The sequence below is a fragment of the Crocuta crocuta genome, unplaced genomic scaffold, assembly GCF_008692635.1.
Source record: "Crocuta crocuta isolate KB4526 unplaced genomic scaffold, BGI_CrCroc_1.0 scaffold73, whole genome shotgun sequence".
Taxonomy (NCBI): domain Eukaryota; kingdom Metazoa; phylum Chordata; class Mammalia; order Carnivora; family Hyaenidae; genus Crocuta; species Crocuta crocuta.
In genome coordinates, this window is record NW_027529443.1 from 2,306,823 (window position 1) to 2,326,311 (window position 19,489).

Genomic DNA, 19,489 nt, shown 5'->3' on the forward strand with positions numbered 1-19,489 from the left:
GCGAGCTTCTCGCATCTTCTGACTGTGTTTCATAGCGCCCTTCGGCTTCACAACCCCCCTCAGTTCCATCATCTAGCCTCATCTTTACCGAGAAATCCTCAGCAACAGTCGTTAGCAGAAGTCCTCGTCTCAGCCAGCCAAAATCCTGATTCTTCTGGTTTGGCTTTTAATATCTGCAGTATGTTAATCAGGCCACAGTTCCAAGTCGTGTTACGTTTTTAACTGGGAGGAAAGGCGGGAGTTGGTCAGGCTGCAGAATCTCTTCCAGTCCCGTGAGCCCCCTGGGCATGTCCTACCCTGCTGGTTTGGATCCATCACCCGGGCAAGCATTTATAGCAGAGGACAGCAGGACAGTGAGGAGCCCGGTGCCTGCTTTTCCGTTCATTTTTCCATCATCTAAGTGGTCTGTGTGTCTTCACGATGATCTGATAGCTGTAGTGTTTTTCAGAAGAGAACAGAGTGTTTAAATGGGACCTATTTGCAGTGGTTTGCTTGGCTGCTGTTCGTAATAAATAGGCTTGTGTCCGTTGGAAAGGCCCCCCGCCCACCTCCCAGCTCAGCCTATCCAGGTGGGCGTGAGATCAGTTAGGCTCTCAGAGACGCGAATTTATCACCAGGCAAAATTCCGGGATTCCCCTGGAATCCCAAGTATTCTCGCCCTCCTTTTCTTCTGCCTTAATTTGGAAGAAATGTCCTAAAACAGTCTCTTGGAATTGGCAGTAGCATATGGTGTTTACCTTGTGAAACTGCCATGAGTCTGTCCCGAGGGGAGGAGATGTTGACAGAACTTAGCGGGTAAGAGCTCACAGTTCAGACCCGGTGTCAGCTACCGACTGGGCTGTGTGACTTGGGGCCCATTGCTGTGTCCTGCCGTGTCACAGAGTCCTCGGCAACAGAATGGGGATCATAACTGCCTCCTCACAGAGTTGATGCAAAGGAGTGTTTCGATTCTGGGTTATTAATATGTAAGCAGCCATAACTGGTGCTTGGCATACGGCAGATACTCCATAACGTGGTGACTGGCACGCATGGGCTGGTTCATACCCCATCTGGTTCAGTCCTCACAGCAGCCCTGAAGGACGCACCTTGCCGTCCCCATGGCGACCCGGAGTGTGCACAGCATCTTGGAGGTCGCCGAGCAGAATGGCAGGTGCTCTGCATGGGCTGCAGCCCTCGAAGTGCCCGCCACCACGGTGAAATTTGACCAAAGAGAAAATGACAAAAGGGGTTAAAGTATCTATCGGTAGAAGGCCAAGTCTCTTGTGGTTAGTCTCTTTGGTTTCCAGCCCCGGTAACCAACAGCCTTGGTCAAGTCTCACTGACCGAGTAGGGACCCTGCCCCTCTCCAGAGTGCCAGCTCCAGTCCAGCTGTTAGAAGCTGCTTCTCTTTTCCCCTTGATATTCTTAGAAGAGTCCCCCAAAGAGAAAAACCGGAGGCTGCGTTACCACGATGAGGCTGACCAGAGCGCGCTGCAGAGGATGACCCGGCTGCGTGTCACCTGGTCCATGCAGGAGGACGGGCTGCTCATGCTGTGCCGCATCGCCAGCAACGTCCTCAATGCCAAGGTACTGGCCCCAGCCCCCCACCCTTCTCCGGCCTGCTGCCCCGCTTTCCCTCGTGGGGAGCTCTGTACCCTGTGTGGCCACGCATGGACGTTCATCTGTTTTGCTTGGCCACCAGGAAAAGGTTTCCCAGAGTCACACAGACTAATACTTCATCCTTGCTCATTGCTTTCCGGCCTTCGCCTAACGCACACACATCTTTACCTACCTGCGGGTTCAACAGCCCAGCGCCGTTCTTACTCTCTTCACCAGGAACCTCACACTTCCCGCTCCCCTTCTCCCCCATCACCTGCCTAGAAAACTCCTACTTATCTTTCATAACTGCTCACCATCTCTGGAAAGGCTCCATTGATCCTGCCAGTTGGAGGCAGTGACCGTGTTCTCGCCGTGTCCCCCGCATGTGGACTTCTCACGCTGCCTCTCTTGCTCCTGGCCCCTCGTGGCTCGTGGGAGTGGCTGCTGCTCAGGGCAGGAAGGCCACTCGTTTGTTTTCATAGCTGCAGCCCTTCGCACGGTGCCCCTACACAGTAACCACCAGGCTGCTGCTCGCCGAGTCCATGCAGGATGGTGATCATGGCCTTGGCCTGGAGCCCTAGCTTCATCGCGGCTCAGTCCCCACCTTCCATGCCACGGCCCCCACACTCCCATCTTCCTCTCGGCCTGTGTCCTGAACCCCAGGGGTGGGGGGAGCTTCCCATCCAGCAAATTCTTCCCCTTTCCTCTGGCGTCACCTCCTCTAAGAAGGTTCCCCAGCCTCACTTACTCCCAGTCTGTCTGTTCCTGCCTCCTGTTCTGCTCCTCTGAGCTTGTGGCAAGGCGGGGGGAGAGCTGTGCAGGTGGGCAGATGTCCAGGCAGCCTGGCTCTCAGATGCCGCCAGAGGATGCTCTGCCACCCTGTAATCCCGGCCCTCTGGGCAGAAACGCCACCACTTCCTCATCCCAGGTTGGTGGCCCTGTCGTCTGGCACATTGGCTGAGAGAAGCCCCAGGAGGCGTCCATGCCCTGGATGCTCTCGGCCTCAGGCCCACTGGATCCCTTTCCTTGACCACTTTTCCAGATGCTCTCATCCCTCACTTCCCCTCCCCCCACCCCGCCCTGTTCCCTCCTAAATTCCAGTGCAGTTCCTCCTCCAGGGAGGTGACGTGCTGCCATCCCTGGTCTCTGTTCTTGCCTCTGCGGTAGCTTTCTATCCCAGCTCTCACGGGAGAGCTGTGCCTGCCTCCACCCACCCCCCGTGCAGCCAGAGGGGCCAGGACGGCCCTGCAAGGCTCTGGCTGCCTCCACCTCTGCCCCCCGCCCCCCACCTCCCCGTGCAGTTGGAGGCGCCAGGACGGCCCTTCATGGCTCTGGCTCAGCGGACCCTGCCCTCATCTACTTAAATTCACAGCACATTCTTGGGCCACCCCACTCTGAGGGCTGTCAGAAAATAACATTGCTGTCACACCCCTTCCCTGTCTCGGTGCTCCTTTCTGCCTGTTTTGGCTGAGATGTTCTCCTGAGTCTCTGATGAAGCTAATTCAGTGCTTCTTTTTCTACTAACGTACACCACACTTCTGGGCATACATAATGTGTACCTAAACCTTTACACTTGCCTAATAGGTGCATCTCATAACCCTCCCCCCCGTATTGCCCTTCCAGACAGTATTACCCCAGTACCTGCTGAGCACCCAGTACTTGCCGGAGCACTGGACGTTGAGGATTTGGCTTCTTTTCTGCCCAGCACCTCACTCATGCCGGGCACACATCGGTGCTCCATAAATGTGATCCACATAAACCCGGGAGGGGCCAGTGTTGAGCGCCAAGGACAGAGGCCACGGAACATGCGTTCCCCCCTCCTTTATGTCCGTGACCCAGACCGCAGGCTCTGAGGGTGCTGATCTGCTGCTTGGCTTGTGTCTGATCCAGGTGAAGGGCCCGTTTGTCCCCTGGCAAGTTGTGCGGGACATTTTGCACTCAACCTTTGAGGAGTCCCTGGATAAAACCTCCCATTCAGTCGGACGAAGAGCTCGCTACATAGTCCGAAACCCCCAGGCCTATCTGAACTATAAGTAAGTCTTGTTTGAACTATCCTAACTTTGGGCTACAGTTACTCCTGTGCTTCTGGTTCGTTCTCCACTCTCCTTGCATCTCGTGGGCCTACGAGTCCCGCTCTAAAATCCACAGTGAGCGGTGAGCCGTGCACTAGCTCACCGACAGTCTCTCCAGGCCCTGGGGCCAATGGGGGAAACCGTGCGGGAGTCTTCAAGGGCTTGGCCTGGCTCGGGGCCATTTTCCGTATCCAGGTTGTGTGCAGTCAAGGACGGCCTCATGAAGCACACGCTGCTCCCCTTCACTGCCCATGGGGAAGCGGGGCTCCTCAGGCTCGTCGGCTTCCGGAACGCACCAAGGCGGCTGCATGTGGCAGGTGGAGGCATCTGCTGAGTTTCAGCCCCGTCTGTAGTGCTCAGAGCAGCTTGACTTTGTGGCAGTGGCCTGTCACAGGCTCCATCCAGGAGGAAGCAGGCCAGGATGAGGGTCATTAGACCCAAGAGTACCGTCCTCAGCGTTCCCCAAGGGACCTGGCTGTGCGGTGCTGGCAGCAGGCCGGGAGTCGCAGACCAGCCTCACTGCGCTCTGTCATTGCCCATGAGGCTGCCCCGGGTGCCCCTCATGTGGCCAGGGCACGGCGCCCCCGGCAGCCCCCTCCACGGACACAGGCTCGAGCAGGAGGATCGGACGGTGCCCAAGCAGCGTGTGGAGGCGCCCGAGCGTGGCCGCTGGCATGAGAATGGGGCCGGGAAGGGCAGCTTCCACCGATTGACTGCTCATGCCCCAGGGCAGGGGGAGAGCCTCGCTCCGGCTGACTGAGCCATGGGCTGCCCGCATGTCAGCCAGGCTATAGAGAAACCAGCCTGTCCGTGGACTGTGGAGTGAACCAGTCTGACCAGCTTCTCAGCCTCAGCGCCACCAACACTTGGGGCCCAGTCATTCTTTGGTGTGGGGCCGTCCTGTGCGCTGTAGCATGCCAGTCGGCTGGTGGTAATGCGTTGGCAGCAGAGTGAGTTCTTTAACTCGGGCTTCCTGGCCCTTGCCTGATGCTCTCCCACTTGTCCCGCAGCAGCTGCCGGGGTAGAGGGACGCAGAGGGCTGCAGCCGGAGCCACAGGACCCAACAGGATGTGTGTCCCTGGGAGGCTGTGCCCTTAACCTGCCAACAGGATGATACAGCCAGCAGTAGCCACCCCTGCCCACCTGCCCAGCGACCATGGGGCCCGCCTCCTCCCCGAGCCCTAGAATGGAACAGCCTCCACCTTGCGGGCTCTTGGCGGAGGTGCAAGTGACAGCTCATAGGACCCTGCACACATGGGTTGCTTTTCCCTCCATTTCTTAGCAGGCAGGCCAGGCTCTCCTTATGTCACAGAGAGACAAGGACGCGTAGTGGACAGGGGCTGCTCCTGGGGGTGCCAGCTCTCTAGTGGTGGTGCCAGGGCCTGTGTGACAGTTTAACATTCAAAGCACATCCTCATGTAGGACATCTCGCTTGGCCCTGGCAGGTGGGCGGGAGCCCCTGTTCCCAGTGTGCATGTGGGGGACGGGAGCTCAGAGCAGCCACAGACCTGACTTGAATCGGGCTTGGCCAACCCCACACCCCACATTGTCAGGAGCCGTAATCACACAGCAGGCATATAAGGAAGTCGCACTCCATGTTTAGCCAGGGCTAGACATGTTCGGGCAGGAGCTTTCCGGCGAGCTGAACGCAGAGGTCCTTACAGCCCGACCTCACGTCCGCCCCCTCCCTGCAGGGTCTGCCTGGCCGAGGTGTACCAGGACAAAGCACTCGTCGGGGACTTCATGAATCGGAAGGGCGACTACGAGGACCCGAAGGTAGGCCCCGCTAGGTCATTGGGCTCAGCCTGCCCCAGGGGGTCTCTGGTCCCCTCCCAGCCTTACACGCACGGACGCAAGGCTGGCTCATTAGTTCCGTGGCCCTCGTTTGATGCTGCTCTCGCACCGGTTCTTAGAGATGGTTAGAGTCTGACATGCCACTTTGCAGTTGGGCCTATTTCATTGAGAGGGCAGCTCGTCACAAAGTCCAAACCACTAGATTCCTTGGGACATTAGCAGATAGGACAGGGCCTGCGTTTTCTGGGTACTTTGTGGGCAGTGCTGGGATAGCCATCTTTCCAGACCCAGGTCCCCTCGTCCCCCGCTCGCTGAGCCAGCCCTGGGCTCTTTGCATGTGTGTCAGGCCTGTGCCAGGCGAGGCTGGTGATAGCACAGACCCGGCCCTTCTTGGGGAGCCCGGGGCAGCGGACAGGCAGGGAAGTGACTCCACAAAGCGGAGTGATCACCCAAGGGGAATGCACAGGCCCACTGAGGTCGCACAGGGAGTACCAGTGCTTTTGGTGCAGATCACAGAACAGAACAACCCCATGGGGCTTCCAGCTGTTTCTCCCATGGGCCCAGCACCTCAGAGGAGGGCAGCCCTGTGTGGGTGCAGCAAAGCAGAGACGTCCTCAAGGCCTCTGAGATGTCCTCACGTTCAGTCTGTCACTCGCTCCTGCTCCCTAATGGCCAGTGCTCATCCTCACACTGGCCACGTCGTGGTTGTCGCCTGACAGCTGGAGCTTTGTCCTCCCCCCAGAATCCCAGGGCAGGAAGCATAGGGAGAGGGTGGCACTGGACCCCCTGGACCCTGGGATAGGAAGGGGCCAGCCTTGCCCAGAAGCCCCTGAGGATGCTGTCCTTGGTTTAGATTCATCTTGACTCCTCCCAGGAGGCTGGGCAGGCTGGCTCCCCAAATCAGGTCAGGGCCGGCTCCAGCCTGAGCAAAACCGGGCACCAGCAGTGGGCTACCAGTAGCATCTACCACAGAGGGCTTCCGAGGGGTTCGCACTTAGCCTAGCCTCCAAAGATGAGGGACCCACCAAGGCAGAGGAAGGGGGAACAGGGCCCGTGGGAGGGCCACAGTGGGGCCGGGGCACACCCTCATCCTGCCACATGGGACAGTGCGCCGCCCGCAGGATGGACTAGGGGTGAGGAGGGGGGAGGGGAGGGAACCTTGGGGGCCACAGTTGAGGGTGGGAGTGGAGGCCGGAGGCCTCAGTGCTCAGGGCAAGCCAGGAAGGAACAAAGCTGGGAAGAGGGGGGCGGGGCACGGGCCTACTGGCAGGTGCGCAGCCACAGGGCCCACAGGGAGCGTGTGGGACACACTTGTGTCTTCCTGGGGCCTGGGACAGAGCCGGCCACACAGGCGTGAGAGCCAGCAGCGTGTTCCTTGCCCTAAACCCCTGGTCAGGGTGGTGTCTGTCTCCTTCCCAGGTGGCCTCAGAGGAGGTTACCGTCATCAGTCCACGTTTTGGGGGGGTGGGGGGGGTCGCTGCTCTGGGAATTTGTGACAAGATTTCCCTTGATGCATCAGTAAAACCACCCTTGGGGGAAAGAAAGGGCTTAATCTCATTCTCTCGTCCTGAAAGGTTTGTGCCAACGAATATAAAGAGTTTGTGGAGAAGCTCAAGGAGAAATTCAGTTCAGCCCTCAAGAACCCTAATCTTGAAATCCCAGACACGCTCCAGGACCTGTTTGCCAGGTGAGGCTCCTGGGGAGGTCCTGCGGGGTTCTTGTGGGGTGAGAGTTCAGTCACTGGCCACAGGCGTCTCCCCTGGTCAGCAGGTCCGTGGCCTTGCAGCCGATCCGGCCACGGCCCCGACTCTGCTCCAGCTCGCCTCCCCTCACGGGCGACTTGAAAAAGACGAGGCCGGTACCATCCCCAGCACCCCATGGGGGCCCCCATTCCCTCTCCCAGGGAGGCCCTGCTGCCGACTTGACCGGCCTTCAGAGCAGCTGGTGTGCAACTGCAGGGTAGAAGCAGCCCCTGTGGGCCACGGGGCCAGGGTTTGAGCTTCCACGGTGAGTCTCACTCCAGGGCCCCAGCTCTTTCCAGATCAGCCTCTGGGCGCCTGGAGAACGTACTTGGGTCTGAGCACGGAACCCGTGAAATGTTGAAGTCCTCAGTTCTGGGAAGCAGGCCCAGCGCCATCGAGACGGCCCCTCTGGCCACTAGATCCCCAAATTTCTCCCTGTGGAGATGATGCCCATCTGTGGGTTCCTGTGTGGGAGCCGTGGGGCACGGTCGCAGTTGGCCCCTGGCACGTCAGCCGGAGATCTCATTCTCTGATTCGCCCGGCGGATAATCGACGTGGTACCCGTGTATACCGGCAAGCGGCGCGTGGCTGTTTCCAGAGCTGATGCCAGTCACTTTCTTGTGTTTGGGGCTCACGTTTGCAGAGTTGCCCAAAACTCTCAAATGGCATGGTCTGTATTCAGTCTTCAAGGTGTTTCAGATGGCCCACGCACTCAGTAAACTTACAAGGCAACTTTTAGTTACAAAAAAAAAAAAAAACAGTTAAAGATATTTTATTTTTTTAAAGGAGAGTTCATGAACCAGCTGGAGGAAGGAAGAAGTCCCATCCAGTGGTAACAGTTTAACACCAGGTTTAATCTGGAGCCTTCTGGCAGGACAGGCGAGAAAGAAAACGGATCCAAAGACTTTGACTAAAACAGTTCACATTTCTTGTTACTAAATCATAGGAAGAACTTACTGTTGCCAAGACGAATTTTGACTTAAGTGTTGTAGAGGCCAAAGAAATGTCTTGCAAATAAATGGCTGTGTTATTTTTTTAAAGTTAGTTCTGCAATTCCCTCTTATATTGCGTTGCCTGGCTCTGTAGAGCAACAGCTGGCACGCTGGACTTCTCTTCTTGTATTTATTTGCTTGGTGGGAACACAAGAAAACAACACTACTTGAAGCTCAGAAACACAGATGGGGACATAATCTGCCATCTCATACAGCTACTCCTTTTTGTGGGTTATTTTCTTCCAGGCATCTTTCTTATGTCTGTTTTTAATCCTCACAGGCCCACAATTTTAGATCCCCTTCCCTCAACAGTCCGTGGTGGCTCTCTGCCAGTACACTTCTGTGTTGGTTCATAATTGTCCATAAATGAACATTCCTCATTTTCTCGGCCCTCCTTTTACCAACATAGTCATTTGATGAGCGGAGCATGGTATTTTCTCACTGTAATTGACATGTACATGTTTGAATGTTAACGAGCTTCACATGTTCTCCAGCACGGCAGCCAGTCAATGGCCATGTGATGCTAGCATCCGCGCGGTGAAGGTCCGCTGTGTTCCCTTGACATGCTCTCCTCTCGTTCCTTATGCAGATACCGAGTTTTGGCGATTGGAGATGAAAAGGATCCGACCAGGAAAGAGGATGAACTTAATAGGTGGGTATTGATTTACTGAGTGCCTTTCCCTCCACCCTTGATCGGGGCTGCCTGCGGCCCAGCACAGGGGTCACCCAGCGCCAGATCTCGCCTGCCGGCTGTCTTTGTGAGAGGCATGTGAGAACACAGCCACGCCTGTTGCAAGTGTCGTCTGTGCTGCTCTCATCCCACACCACCAGGTCAAGAGACGGAAGTGTTTGTTATCTGGCCCTCTCCGGGAAAAGCTTGGCAACCCGGGTCTAGCCTCGCGTAGCAGTGGCTTTGTCTTAAAGTGGGTTGAGGAACCGGGTTGAATTCTCAGCCCGTGAGCTTTCCACGTGAAGCTCTGGTCAGCTGGTTTTTCTCCTGTTGGATAATCAGGATCCAGTTTGGCTTTAGCTCTGTATTTCAGTGAGAAGCCTCTCCTTTTTGGAGAAGAACTTGTTTAAGATTGAATGAAAATGGGGCACGTGGCTGGGCCAGTCCTGTAGTGCATGCGACTCTTGATCTCATAGGTAGGTAAGTCGATCAATCGATCGGCAGATAGATAGGTGGAAGAAACTCTCAACCCTACTACACTGGTCAGTTGTCACGTATACTGGTTTCCAGGGTATGGCACCGCTTACCCACTCGGCTCAAACATGTTTTCCTGCAAAGACTGATCAGTTTATTAACCACCACTAAGAACCACTGTTTGTGTTGTCTTGCTCTACGCATAGCCTTGGCATTCACTTCACTTTTGTGGGATCAAACACCTCTTTAACATAAGAACTGAACCCACCTGAGATGAGCGGTGCCTGTGGCGCACAGCCTCACGTGCCCGGCCGCCCTCCCCACTGTCTTTCAGCGTGGACGACATCCACTTCCTGGTGCTGCAGAACCTGGTGCAGAGCACGCTGGCGCTGTCAGACAGCCAGATGGAGTCCTGCCGCTCCTTCCAGGTGGGCGCGGGGGCGCGGTGGGCGCGGCCATCCGGGGCGGGGCCGAGGGAGGCAGTCCTCGCTTGCTGTCTTCTCAGCCGTGTGGTCTCGGGTTGAGTCTAACGTTGAAGGCAGAAATGAGGAAGGAGAGCAAGTGAGCCAGGACAAAGAGCTGAGGCAGTTAAATGTGAGCCGTACCGCGTATCTTCGCGAATCAGAACTTACAAACGTCAAGGTACTTTGATCGCTAGAGATCGCCGCTCGGGAAAGCCGCCCTTCCCTGGGCCGCAAGCTTCGAGCTCTCCTGAGAACGTCTCAGAACATACCGCTGCTTTATCCTGGCCGAGTGAGGGTGGAGGGAAGGCCGGTGGTTCTCGTCCAGCCCCATCCTGCACCTGGGGAGGTAGGTGCTGGTGGTAGCACTCGTCTACGGGCGTGGAAACTCACATTTCTGAGGCGTGAGAAATCACCACGGGCACCACGATCACACAACTCTCCATCGACCCTAAGTCCGTGTGGCTCCGGGGCCCCAGCAGAGAAGTGCCCATAAGGGCCTGCCCCCGCTCCAGGCCAGTGCCTCCCTTCTTTTCAGTGATCACACAAGTGTATTCCAAGTGGATCCTATTTACTTTTGCATTTAATCTCCAAATCTGAAACTCAGTACTGGTTTACAGTTTGGAACAGCCCAGTTTGGAACAGGAGAGGGGAAAATAAGAAAAAAAGGGATGGTATTATTTCTTTCTTTTTTTTATTTATTTTTTTATGCTTTTGCTACTTTGGCCAAAGGAGATGAACACTGGGGGGAGACGGGCAATTTGGGGGAAATACGTGGCCAGGTGTGACCACCCGCTCCAGAGCACCACCGTGGCCCGCATCCTATTACTGAAATGGCCAGGCCTCTGCAGACCCACGATCGAGTGCCCATTCCACGGCTCTCTTAATTTGTCACCGTGAGGGGCAACTGCGTGTCCGGCAGTGACATCTGGGGCTGTCTAGTGGGAGGGTCCCCAGTCCTCCCGTTCTTCTCTCCTTGGTGCCACGGAGCACTTGAACCCTGCTCACTCATGTGATGTGTGTATGTCTCCAAGTGGGAGGCTGGGAGTGGTGCCTGCCTCGCTCTCCTCCATCCCAGCATCTTACAGGTACAGAGAGCAAAGCCTGTGTGAACCCGAGCACAGAACAGAAAGGAATAGGGCGGGGGAGGGCGGAAGTCCCAAATACACAGCCCCCAGGCTGGCCCTGGCTGTGTTTTGTGGGACCCGAGCTTGTTGAAAAACAAGAATGTTTTTTTCATTTACTGCCAGCATTGCCTATAAAAGTCCCAATTTCTGACTTTATATGTGTGGCCACGGAGGGACTTCTTGGCTCTTCTGCCCCACAGGGATTCGAGCTGGACAGGACCGTGGGGCTCAGTCCCACCGCCCATCACGCAAGCCCAGCCCCAAATCTAACAGCCAAAGCCAGGTCCCCACATCCCACCCAGAGCCTTGTCCCCTGCATCAGTCTGCTGCTTGTCCCTCTTCCAGTTCCGTTTGCAGGTGGCGTCTGGGTTCTGGTGGGTGGTGCCGAAGGTCTCGTCCCTCTCCTTGCCGCCCAGGGGCGTGGGAAGTTGCATGAGGCAGGGCCTGGGCCACAGCAAGAGGCAGGGCGCTTCCTCAGTGACTGTCCCACTGGCACTGAGCACTGGAGGGCCATCGAGGCCAAGGTCGGAGGCCATGTATGGGACCCCACGAGGCTCCTGGCAGCCCCAATTCTGGAGGTGCACTGCAGGGAGGCAGCTGGAAGTCGCAAGCGTCCAGGTGGCTGTGGTCACGGTCTGCCATCTGCAAATCTGGCGGGCAGGGCCACACTCGTTCAGTCCCCGGACTCACTCTGAGTGCCCGTCCAGTCATCGCCTTCACATGGAGGAGGAGAGCTGAAGTCACACAAGGCTTTTCTTTCTTTTTTTTCTTGAATATAATTTAGTGTTAAGTTGGCTAACATACAGTATATACAGTGCGCTCTTGGTTTTGGGGGCAGATGACAAGACTTTTCACAGGATGAGGATCCCAGCTCCCCCTTCCCCCGAGGGCAGGTGTGCTGGCGTGTGGGCCACTCCCCCGCCTCTCCCCCTCTGCCCCATGCAGTGCTCCCGTCAGGCCTGAGAGCCTGTGCACTCACCCGCAGCTCTGTCTAGAGACCTCGAGGGCGGCGTGCGGGCCTCAGACTGATGAGCCCAGTGTGTGCCCCGACGCCACTCCGGCTCCAGCAGCCTAGCTGACCGCTTCTTTGGTGCTGCCGATCCCCTGTCCCATCCCATCGTGCGGTGGTGAGGTCGCTGGACTCGAGGGCCAGGCCTCATTCTCTTCGCAGTCCAACCCCTGCCCAGCAAGCAGTGTGGACTCAGAAGCTCCCTTGAAGTCCACGAGCCTCCCCGTCTTCTATGGCACTCGTGGCTCTGGGGGCAATGCAGCAGAGAACCTTCCAGCCTAAAATTCTGAGATCGTGACCACACTTCTTCCTGGCCGGCGCTTTTGAGATGGGCCTGGCATGAACTGTCCTGGGGTCTGGAGGAAGCCGGACATTCGCCATCAGGCCCCTTGGTCGAACCAATGCTTTTCAGAAGTGGGGTCGGCGGGGCTCTGCTGGTCCTGCTCTTCCTCTGGGCGGGGGCCAGACCTGAGCCGTGGGGACAGGATGGCATGGCTGGTGGGAGGGGCCTCTGCAGCGGGCCAGACACCGCCTTCCACATTTGCTTCGAGCCGGGTGCCAGGTGCTTCCGTGGCCACGGGGCGGCGTTGCATCTGTGCTCCTGTGGGACTTCCCTTCTGCTTCGGGGGAGGGGCCGCAGATAGGCGGATGAGGTCACTTCAGGGAGAGAGTTCCCAGAGACACGAAAACAGGCTCGTCTAATACAGTCGACTGCCAAGGAGCAAGGTGGAGGCAGGTTTGCTTCCAAAGGGGAAACCCTTGAGCAGGGAGCTGAATGTTGAGTCAGCCTTGCAAAAATGGGGGACGGTGGTTTCCAAGAAATGGGGGCTGCAAGCGCAAGGGCCCCAAGGCGGGAATGCCTTGGCTTCTTCTGGAAAAGTTAAAAGAGCAGTGAGGCCACAGTGGTGGGCAGAGTCCCACTCACAGGAGTCCTGAGGACGGGGTGTTCCAGCCACAGAGGGGAGCCATCGGGGTTTTGAGCTCCGGAAGGAGCATGCGGTCTGGCAGAGGCGTGCATGGCTTGGCTGCGTCATCAACGGTCAGGGGTTGGGGGCAGGTGGCGCCTGTGGACGCAGGGAGAGCGGTTTGCTGGAGGCCACAGTGGTGAGTGCTGGCATGGACGGGCATAAAGCAGATGCAGATGCAGATGCCTTTGGGAACATCCTGTGTGGGCGGAGCCAGCGGGACATCCTGCCGGGCTGGGTGAGGAGTAGGGAAAAGAGGGATACCGGAGTGATTCTGCGTTGACTCCCACTGTGTTTTCACCCAAAGACTCAGCTGTGGGGTGCGGAGCGGTCTTTCTCCCAGCTGCCTGTCCTTCTCTGTAGTCTCTGGGGGGAGACGTGGCAGGGAGAAGTCGGAGGGTCGGGACTGCTGGCTCCCTCGTGGCGCTCCCGCACCACACCCCCAGGGTCCTGGGCCCCCTCCCCCCCAGACGGCCCCTGTAGCGCCCGCCCCTCCCCCGCTCCGCCCCAGAGCCAGGACAGCCCTGCTCACCGCTGCCTGGCTGCGTTGCAGACTTTCCGCCTGTACCGGGAGTATAAGGACCACATTCTGGTGAAGGCCTTCATGGAGTGCCAGCGGCGGAGCTTGGTCAACCGGCGCCGCGTCAACCACATGCTCGGCCCGAAGAAAAACCGGGCTCTGCCCTTCGTGCCCATGTCTTACCAGTTGTCCCAGACCTACTACAGGTGAGCCCGGGGCTGGGAGACGCAGGGGGTAAGTAGCACCTGTGAGCACAAGGAATAGGGCACTGCCGCCGGGGCGTGGCCGCAAGTGCAGCACGGCTTCCCAACTGACTTCCCTCCCCTGCGCCTGTGCTTCCTGCGTGGGGATGAGGGCAGCGCTCGCGGTGGTCTGTCTGGGACGTGTACCAAAATGCGTTTCCAATGTAATGATCAGACCAGCGGCACAGCATCCTGGCCGGGCCTCCAGTCACTGTCACAGCTTGGAGCCACACCAAGCCGCCTTGCGGGCTCGCACGCTTCGTTGTGAAGCCGTCCTCCCAGCTCCGCGTGCAGCACAGCANGGGGGGGGGGGGGTGCTGTGCGTCGCCTTCCAGCGCCTCCTGACAGGAGCCCTGCTCACGATGCGGCCTCTGCAGCCAGCGTGCCAGGTCTCTGTCGCCCGCTCGCCATTTGGTGCCACCAGCCTCCTTAACCACACAGAGAGGCAGTCTGCTGAAGTAGTCCCAGGAGCCACTCCTTGGCGGCCCTTGGCCTTGGCTCACCTCCTCTTCTGCAGGCTGCTCTCCTGTCCGTCCTCAGATCTGCACTGAGGTCGTCAGAAGCAGGAGAATGGCAAAATGAGGGATCTGGGTTTTCATTCCTGCCTTTGACTCAGCACTCACACCTTTCTTAAAGGCCCCTCCCCAGGGACCTTCTGTGTCCTTAGCCTTCCTGGGACGCCACCTGCGATAGTACAAGGAGCCGTGGCTTGGGAAGCAGAAGCCATGGTCCAGGTCCTGCAAGGCCACTTCTCCACCTCTGGTCCCCTACAGCACTCTGGCCTGTGGGCCAGGGGTGGCGTTCACATCAGGAAGACCTCTGGGTCCCTCCCTGGGACCTGGGCCCCTGTGACAGGGACACAGGAAGGCACACTTACAGACAGAGGCCAGGGCTGGACTCTGCAGCCGCCTCATGGAGGCAGTGAACCAGACACGCTTGCGGCCTCTCATTTCCGTGTGCTTCGGGGTGGCCTTGCGTGAAGGTGCAGTTTATCACAAAACGCGCATCCATCTTCCCTGATCTGGTGGCCATTCACAGCGAAAGGCCTTGAGGCACAGAGTAGCAAGTTAGATGAAAGGCCACGGCCCCACCGTGCAGGCGCCCCGGTGACAGGGAAGGCGTGCGCAGAGGTAGATTGGAACCCGGTGCCTTCACGGAGGTGCAGAGAGGGCTTTGCGGGGAAGCCGGCATGGTCACTTTTAAACGCAAAGATCTGAAGTGCCTGTGGCCCGTCGCACGAAGCCCTCCAGCATCCCATCCTCAGTTGGGACCTCACCCCCTCCTTTGTCCACACAGGATTTTTACTTGGCGATTTCCAAGCACCGTCTGCACGGAATCGTTCCAGTTCTTCAAGAAACTCCTGGCTGCCGGCAAGTTGGACCAGCCTGATAATTTTTCCTTCAAAGACCAGGACAATAATGAGCCTGCACGTGACATGGTGGCATTTTCTCTGGACGGCCCCGGGGGACACTGTGTGGCCGCCCTGACCCTCTTCTCCCTGGGCCTCATTTCCGTGGATGTCCGGATCCCAGAGCAGATCGTGGTGGTGGACAGCTCCATGGTGGAGAACGAGGTCATTAAGAGGTAAGGGCTGTGCGGCGGGCCCAGGCCTTCCCCGGGGGGCCAGCGTGCGGCGGCTCGCACTCCTCACCTGCGCCCACCTTCCTCCCCCAGCCTGGGGAAGGATGGGGGCTTGGACGAGGATGACGACGAGGAGGAAGACCTGGATGAGGGCTCTGCGGGCAAGCACCGGGCCATCGAGGTGAAAGCCCGCCAGGCCTCCCACACCAACTACCTGCTGATGCGCGGCTACTGCGCGCCCGGCATCGTCAGCACCCGCAACCTGAACCCCAACGACAGCATCGTGGTGAACTCCTGCCTGGTGAAGTTCCGGCTCCGCCGCACCCCCGCGCCCACCCGGCTCTGGCCCGTCGGTGAGCGATGCCCCACCGGCCGCCCTGTGCCCCGACCCTCGTCACCCGCCTGCCAGCCTCGCGCGGGAGCCCCAGCTGACCTGGCTGAGACGAACCCTGGCCCCGCCCCTCCCGGGCCGCCCCCTCCAGCGGCTGTGGTAGAGCGGACCCCATCTTCTGTTCCTCTCCGCCCCACCCCCACAGGGCCCCGCGGCCCGTGTCCCGCCTTGTCACCGCAGCCAGTTTTCTCTGTCCCTCGAAATCACACACTTACAAACGTTTTAAGTGTCACCTCTGATCCCCTGCTATGATAGCTGAGTCTTCAGCTTACGTTCATTGTCTGTCACCTCCGTTATTTCCAACGATTACACTCTTTCTGGCTCTTCTGTCAATTACGCATGAAGCTCTAAGTAGCCTACCTACACCTCCCTTGGCTGCGTACCCTGGCTGTGAGGCCATCCCTCCTCCCTGGCACGCGGGCCCCTGCCCAGCCCTCTGGCCTCCGCCCTCCCCTCACCCCCCTGCTGGGGGGCACGGTGTCTGTCTGCAGTTCCAGAACCCCACTTGGTGTCCTGTGCTCTGGAGCTTGGCCCGGGTGCAGATGTGGTCCGTGTGACTGCGGTCGTGGCAGAGACCGCTTTTATGGGAAGAACGCACGCTGGCCCTGGCTCGCGGGAGCACACGCGGGCTGTCTCCCAGGGTCTGGGGAGCCGGGAGCACAGGAGCACCAGTGAGGCAGGCTCCCCACCAGGGCTCCGAGGCTGCAGTTCTCAGACTCTGGCCCCAAGGGCATCGAGGGACACGGGGTCAAAAGCCTGACAGCAGTGCCCCGTGTCCCCAGAAGGTCCCCTTCACTGTTTGGGGGGCAGTGAGTGGGCACTGGAGCTCGTGCTCCGGCCGGGGCTGATGGCGGGGCCTCCTTGTCCTCACAGCCACGTCCCTGGAAGAGCTCCCAGTGGGAATATCCTGCCTCCCCGACACGTTCACCAGGCTCATCAGCAGCCAGGAGGGCCCCTGCGGCCTGGAGGAGTTCGTCCACCAGCTGGAGCTGTCTGGCTACGAACCCGGGGACGTATGCGCGGCACTGGAGGTCCAGGGGGCCATAGCGGCCACGGGGTGCTTCGGGGTGGACCGAGTGGAGCTGAGCAAGTGGTTCTCTGCCTTCGAGAGGACAGACAGCGAGCGCACCAGGACCTTCGCTGACTACATCCAGGTGGGCCGTGCTCCCGGGACACCGGCCGGGCGGGCTCGGCTGGGGCCACGCTGTGACGGAATCAGGTGGCGAGCGCCTCCGCGACCGTCCCCATCCTGCACCACCCGGCTAGGAGTCCTGGTTCCAGGACGTGAACTGACTGCGGCAAGTTTCTCGAACCCCCACCTGGGGGCTTTCAAATCTAGAAACAAAAAGAAAGATGGCCCCGTGTTGGCGCGGGGCCTAGATCAGAACGAGGGCCTTGGGAGCAGGGCTCTGCATAAGTACACGAGTAGCTCCCGTCATCACACGGGAACAGAGCGTGGGGCGTGGGGCTCCCCAGGAGGATGGGCCACGGCAGCGTCAGGGGCGCAGCTGTGGTCCCGAGAGTTCACACCAAGCCGAGAGAGGGGGCCACCTGGGGCTGGAAGCCAGACCCAGGTCCAAGATGTCCTTCCCGGGGGAGCCGGGCTCACCATTTGCTTGGGCCGCTTGCACATGTGGGGTGAGGGAAGCGGGTGTGAGGACCCTGGTCCCGTGCAGACCCCCCCTGTCTCCCGCTTCTCCTAGGACCTCCTGGAGCACCACCAGGTGGTGGAGGTCGGCGCCAACACGGTTCGCCTGGTGGCCATGGCCTCTGCCCAGCCCTGGCTCCTGCACTCGGTGCGGCCAAAAGGCAAAAAGGAGGATGCAGACGCTCAGAGAGCAGACCCCCGGGGCCCCCGGGGCCCCAAGAGGCGTGCCAGCTGGACAAGCAGCGACGTGGCCCGTGCAGGCGGGGACACCGACCTGGAGAGTCCCCAGAAGCCCCCCGCTAAGAGGCCCACGCTCCAGGATGTGCGCTTGCCCCTGAGCCCCGGAACCAGAGCAGCAGAGCAACCAGAGGCCCCTGCGCGAGCCCTGCCAGCAGCTCCCGGGGACGCGGATGTGCAGGAGTCCAGCCCAGGGGCGCCCAAGGCCGGCCAGGAGCACCAAGAGGACCTCGGGGTGCCCAGCCCTCTCAGCCAGGAGCTACTGAGCTGTCAGGCCCAGCTGCCACAGGGATCAGAAGACCCCAGAGGTACCGAGCCTTGTCTGCCAGCTCCCCATCCCCCACCTGCCCATCCTGTGCCCTTGGGCCGGAGGGGCCCCCACATGTTGCCCCGAGACTGGGAACCTGCACCAAGGCAGCTTCCTCCAGCCGTTCCTTATAAGGAGAAAGGTCTTGCCTGCATCCGCTTCCTGCTTCCACTAGAGGGCTCCACAGGGCCGAGCGGGTGGCAATCACCTGCATGGACTCGGGGGGTGGAGGGCACTGTGTGCTGAGGTGTCCCATGCGAGGGAGCAGTGCCCAAAGCAGGAGGCGCCTCGCTTTCTGCCAGGATTGGCGGAGGCGCGGGGACGGAACCCTGCCGCTTTCCCATCCGGCGGCAGAGATGCTGCTGTCTGCGCAATGCAGCCTCTGCAGCCGCCAAAGGGTCTGCCTGGCGTTTGTGCCCAGGGCGCTGCAGCCGGGGCCTCGAGGTGGGAGATAAGGGGCTCCTCGGGGCCCTGGGGACACCCCACACACTCGCACACCATGGCCCAGCCCAGTTTTGTTCTGGGGGTTCTGGCTGTGGCCCCCATGAGCTCGCTGCTCCATGAGGAACATGGCTGCCGTCCCTCCGCTCGCGCTCTCGTCCCCAGAGCCCCAGAGCCCACACGTACGTGTGGTCCTCAGGGAGGAGGAGGAGATGGACCCCACCTCTTAGGTCTCTCTTGACCTTTCCGTCTCCCACCAGGTTCGGCAGAGAATTCCGTGGCCGCCAGCCTGTCCCAAGCAGCATGGGAAAAGTGAGTGTGCGCCCAGATCCAGGTGACCCGGGTGGGGCGTGGAACGAGGGTGGGGCACATGTCCCCAGGGTCCCCGCAGTGATCATCACGTGGAGACTGTTCACCGTCTGGCACAGTGATTCTCAGCAGGGGGCCCTGCGGACTTGGGGGACTTTGTCCCGCTTGCTGGAGGGACAGAGCAAGGTCCCGAGGTGTAGACTTCTGCAGTGTGTGGGTCCATCTGGAGCCCTGGGCTTCTCAGGGGGCTTTTTGGGGGGGTGGGGCGACCCCACATGTGTGTGTGCGCGGCCCTTCCATGGCGGGCACAGCCCAGTGTCCAGCTGCTCCCAGGCCTGTTCTGTGCCAGGGCCCCTTGTCGCAGACCAGGCAGACCAGCCCCCCGGCGGTAAGGGGGAGACTGCTGGATACGACCTGAGCTGGGCCCAGTGTGGAGGCAGCCGGTGCCTCAGGGTCCAGGACAGAGCTGGTAAATCCAGAAGTCAAAGCTCTTTCCCTCCCCGGCCAGTGGGGGGTCCTGCGGGGTAGGCTCATCAAGGCCTCGGTTGAGACTGAGGGGGTGTGGGTACCCTCCATCCATGTGGGAGGGGCCTCAGCGCCCCGCCCGCCAAGCCTGACCCCGCCTACCGCACCCACAGGGACGGCGAGGGCGTCTCATTCGTCGCCCGCCCATGGCGCATCGTGGACGGCCACCTGAACGTGCCGGTGTGCAAGGGCATGATGGAGGCCGTGCTCTACCACATCATGACCCGGCCCGGTGTCCCCGAGAGCTGCCTGCTGCGGCACTACCAGGGTGTGCTGCAGCCAGTCGCCGTGCTCGAGCTGCTGCAGGTGCGGCCGCCCCACCCCTGCCCTTGAGCAGGGCTGCTGGGGCTGGACTGTTGGGGGGGTGCGGTTCTAGGCTCTGCCTGAGGGTGCACAGCTCCACC

The 19,489-nt window shown here is 59.6% G+C and overlaps 1 protein-coding gene across 2 annotated transcripts in view; it reads left to right on the top strand.

The window, feature by feature from the left end:
• Nucleotides 1-19,489, top strand: part of GTF3C1 (general transcription factor IIIC subunit 1) — a 68,762-nt gene that overhangs the window by 48,010 nt on the left and 1,263 nt on the right. For both annotated transcript variants that reach the window (XM_077760458.1, XM_077760459.1), the window contains 13 exons: nucleotides 1,409-1,566; nucleotides 3,469-3,611; nucleotides 5,345-5,426; nucleotides 7,019-7,131; nucleotides 8,768-8,830; nucleotides 9,657-9,750; nucleotides 13,438-13,610; nucleotides 14,943-15,230; nucleotides 15,321-15,580; nucleotides 16,492-16,772; nucleotides 17,322-17,811; nucleotides 18,512-18,563; nucleotides 19,199-19,391. In XM_077760458.1, the coding sequence (XP_077616584.1) occupies nucleotides 1,409-1,566; nucleotides 3,469-3,611; nucleotides 5,345-5,426; nucleotides 7,019-7,131; nucleotides 8,768-8,830; nucleotides 9,657-9,750; nucleotides 13,438-13,610; nucleotides 14,943-15,230; nucleotides 15,321-15,580; nucleotides 16,492-16,772; nucleotides 17,322-17,811; nucleotides 18,512-18,563; nucleotides 19,199-19,391 (2,390 nt within the window). The remainder of the gene's footprint in view (nucleotides 1-1,408; nucleotides 1,567-3,468; nucleotides 3,612-5,344; nucleotides 5,427-7,018; nucleotides 7,132-8,767; nucleotides 8,831-9,656; nucleotides 9,751-13,437; nucleotides 13,611-14,942; nucleotides 15,231-15,320; nucleotides 15,581-16,491; nucleotides 16,773-17,321; nucleotides 17,812-18,511; nucleotides 18,564-19,198; nucleotides 19,392-19,489) is intronic.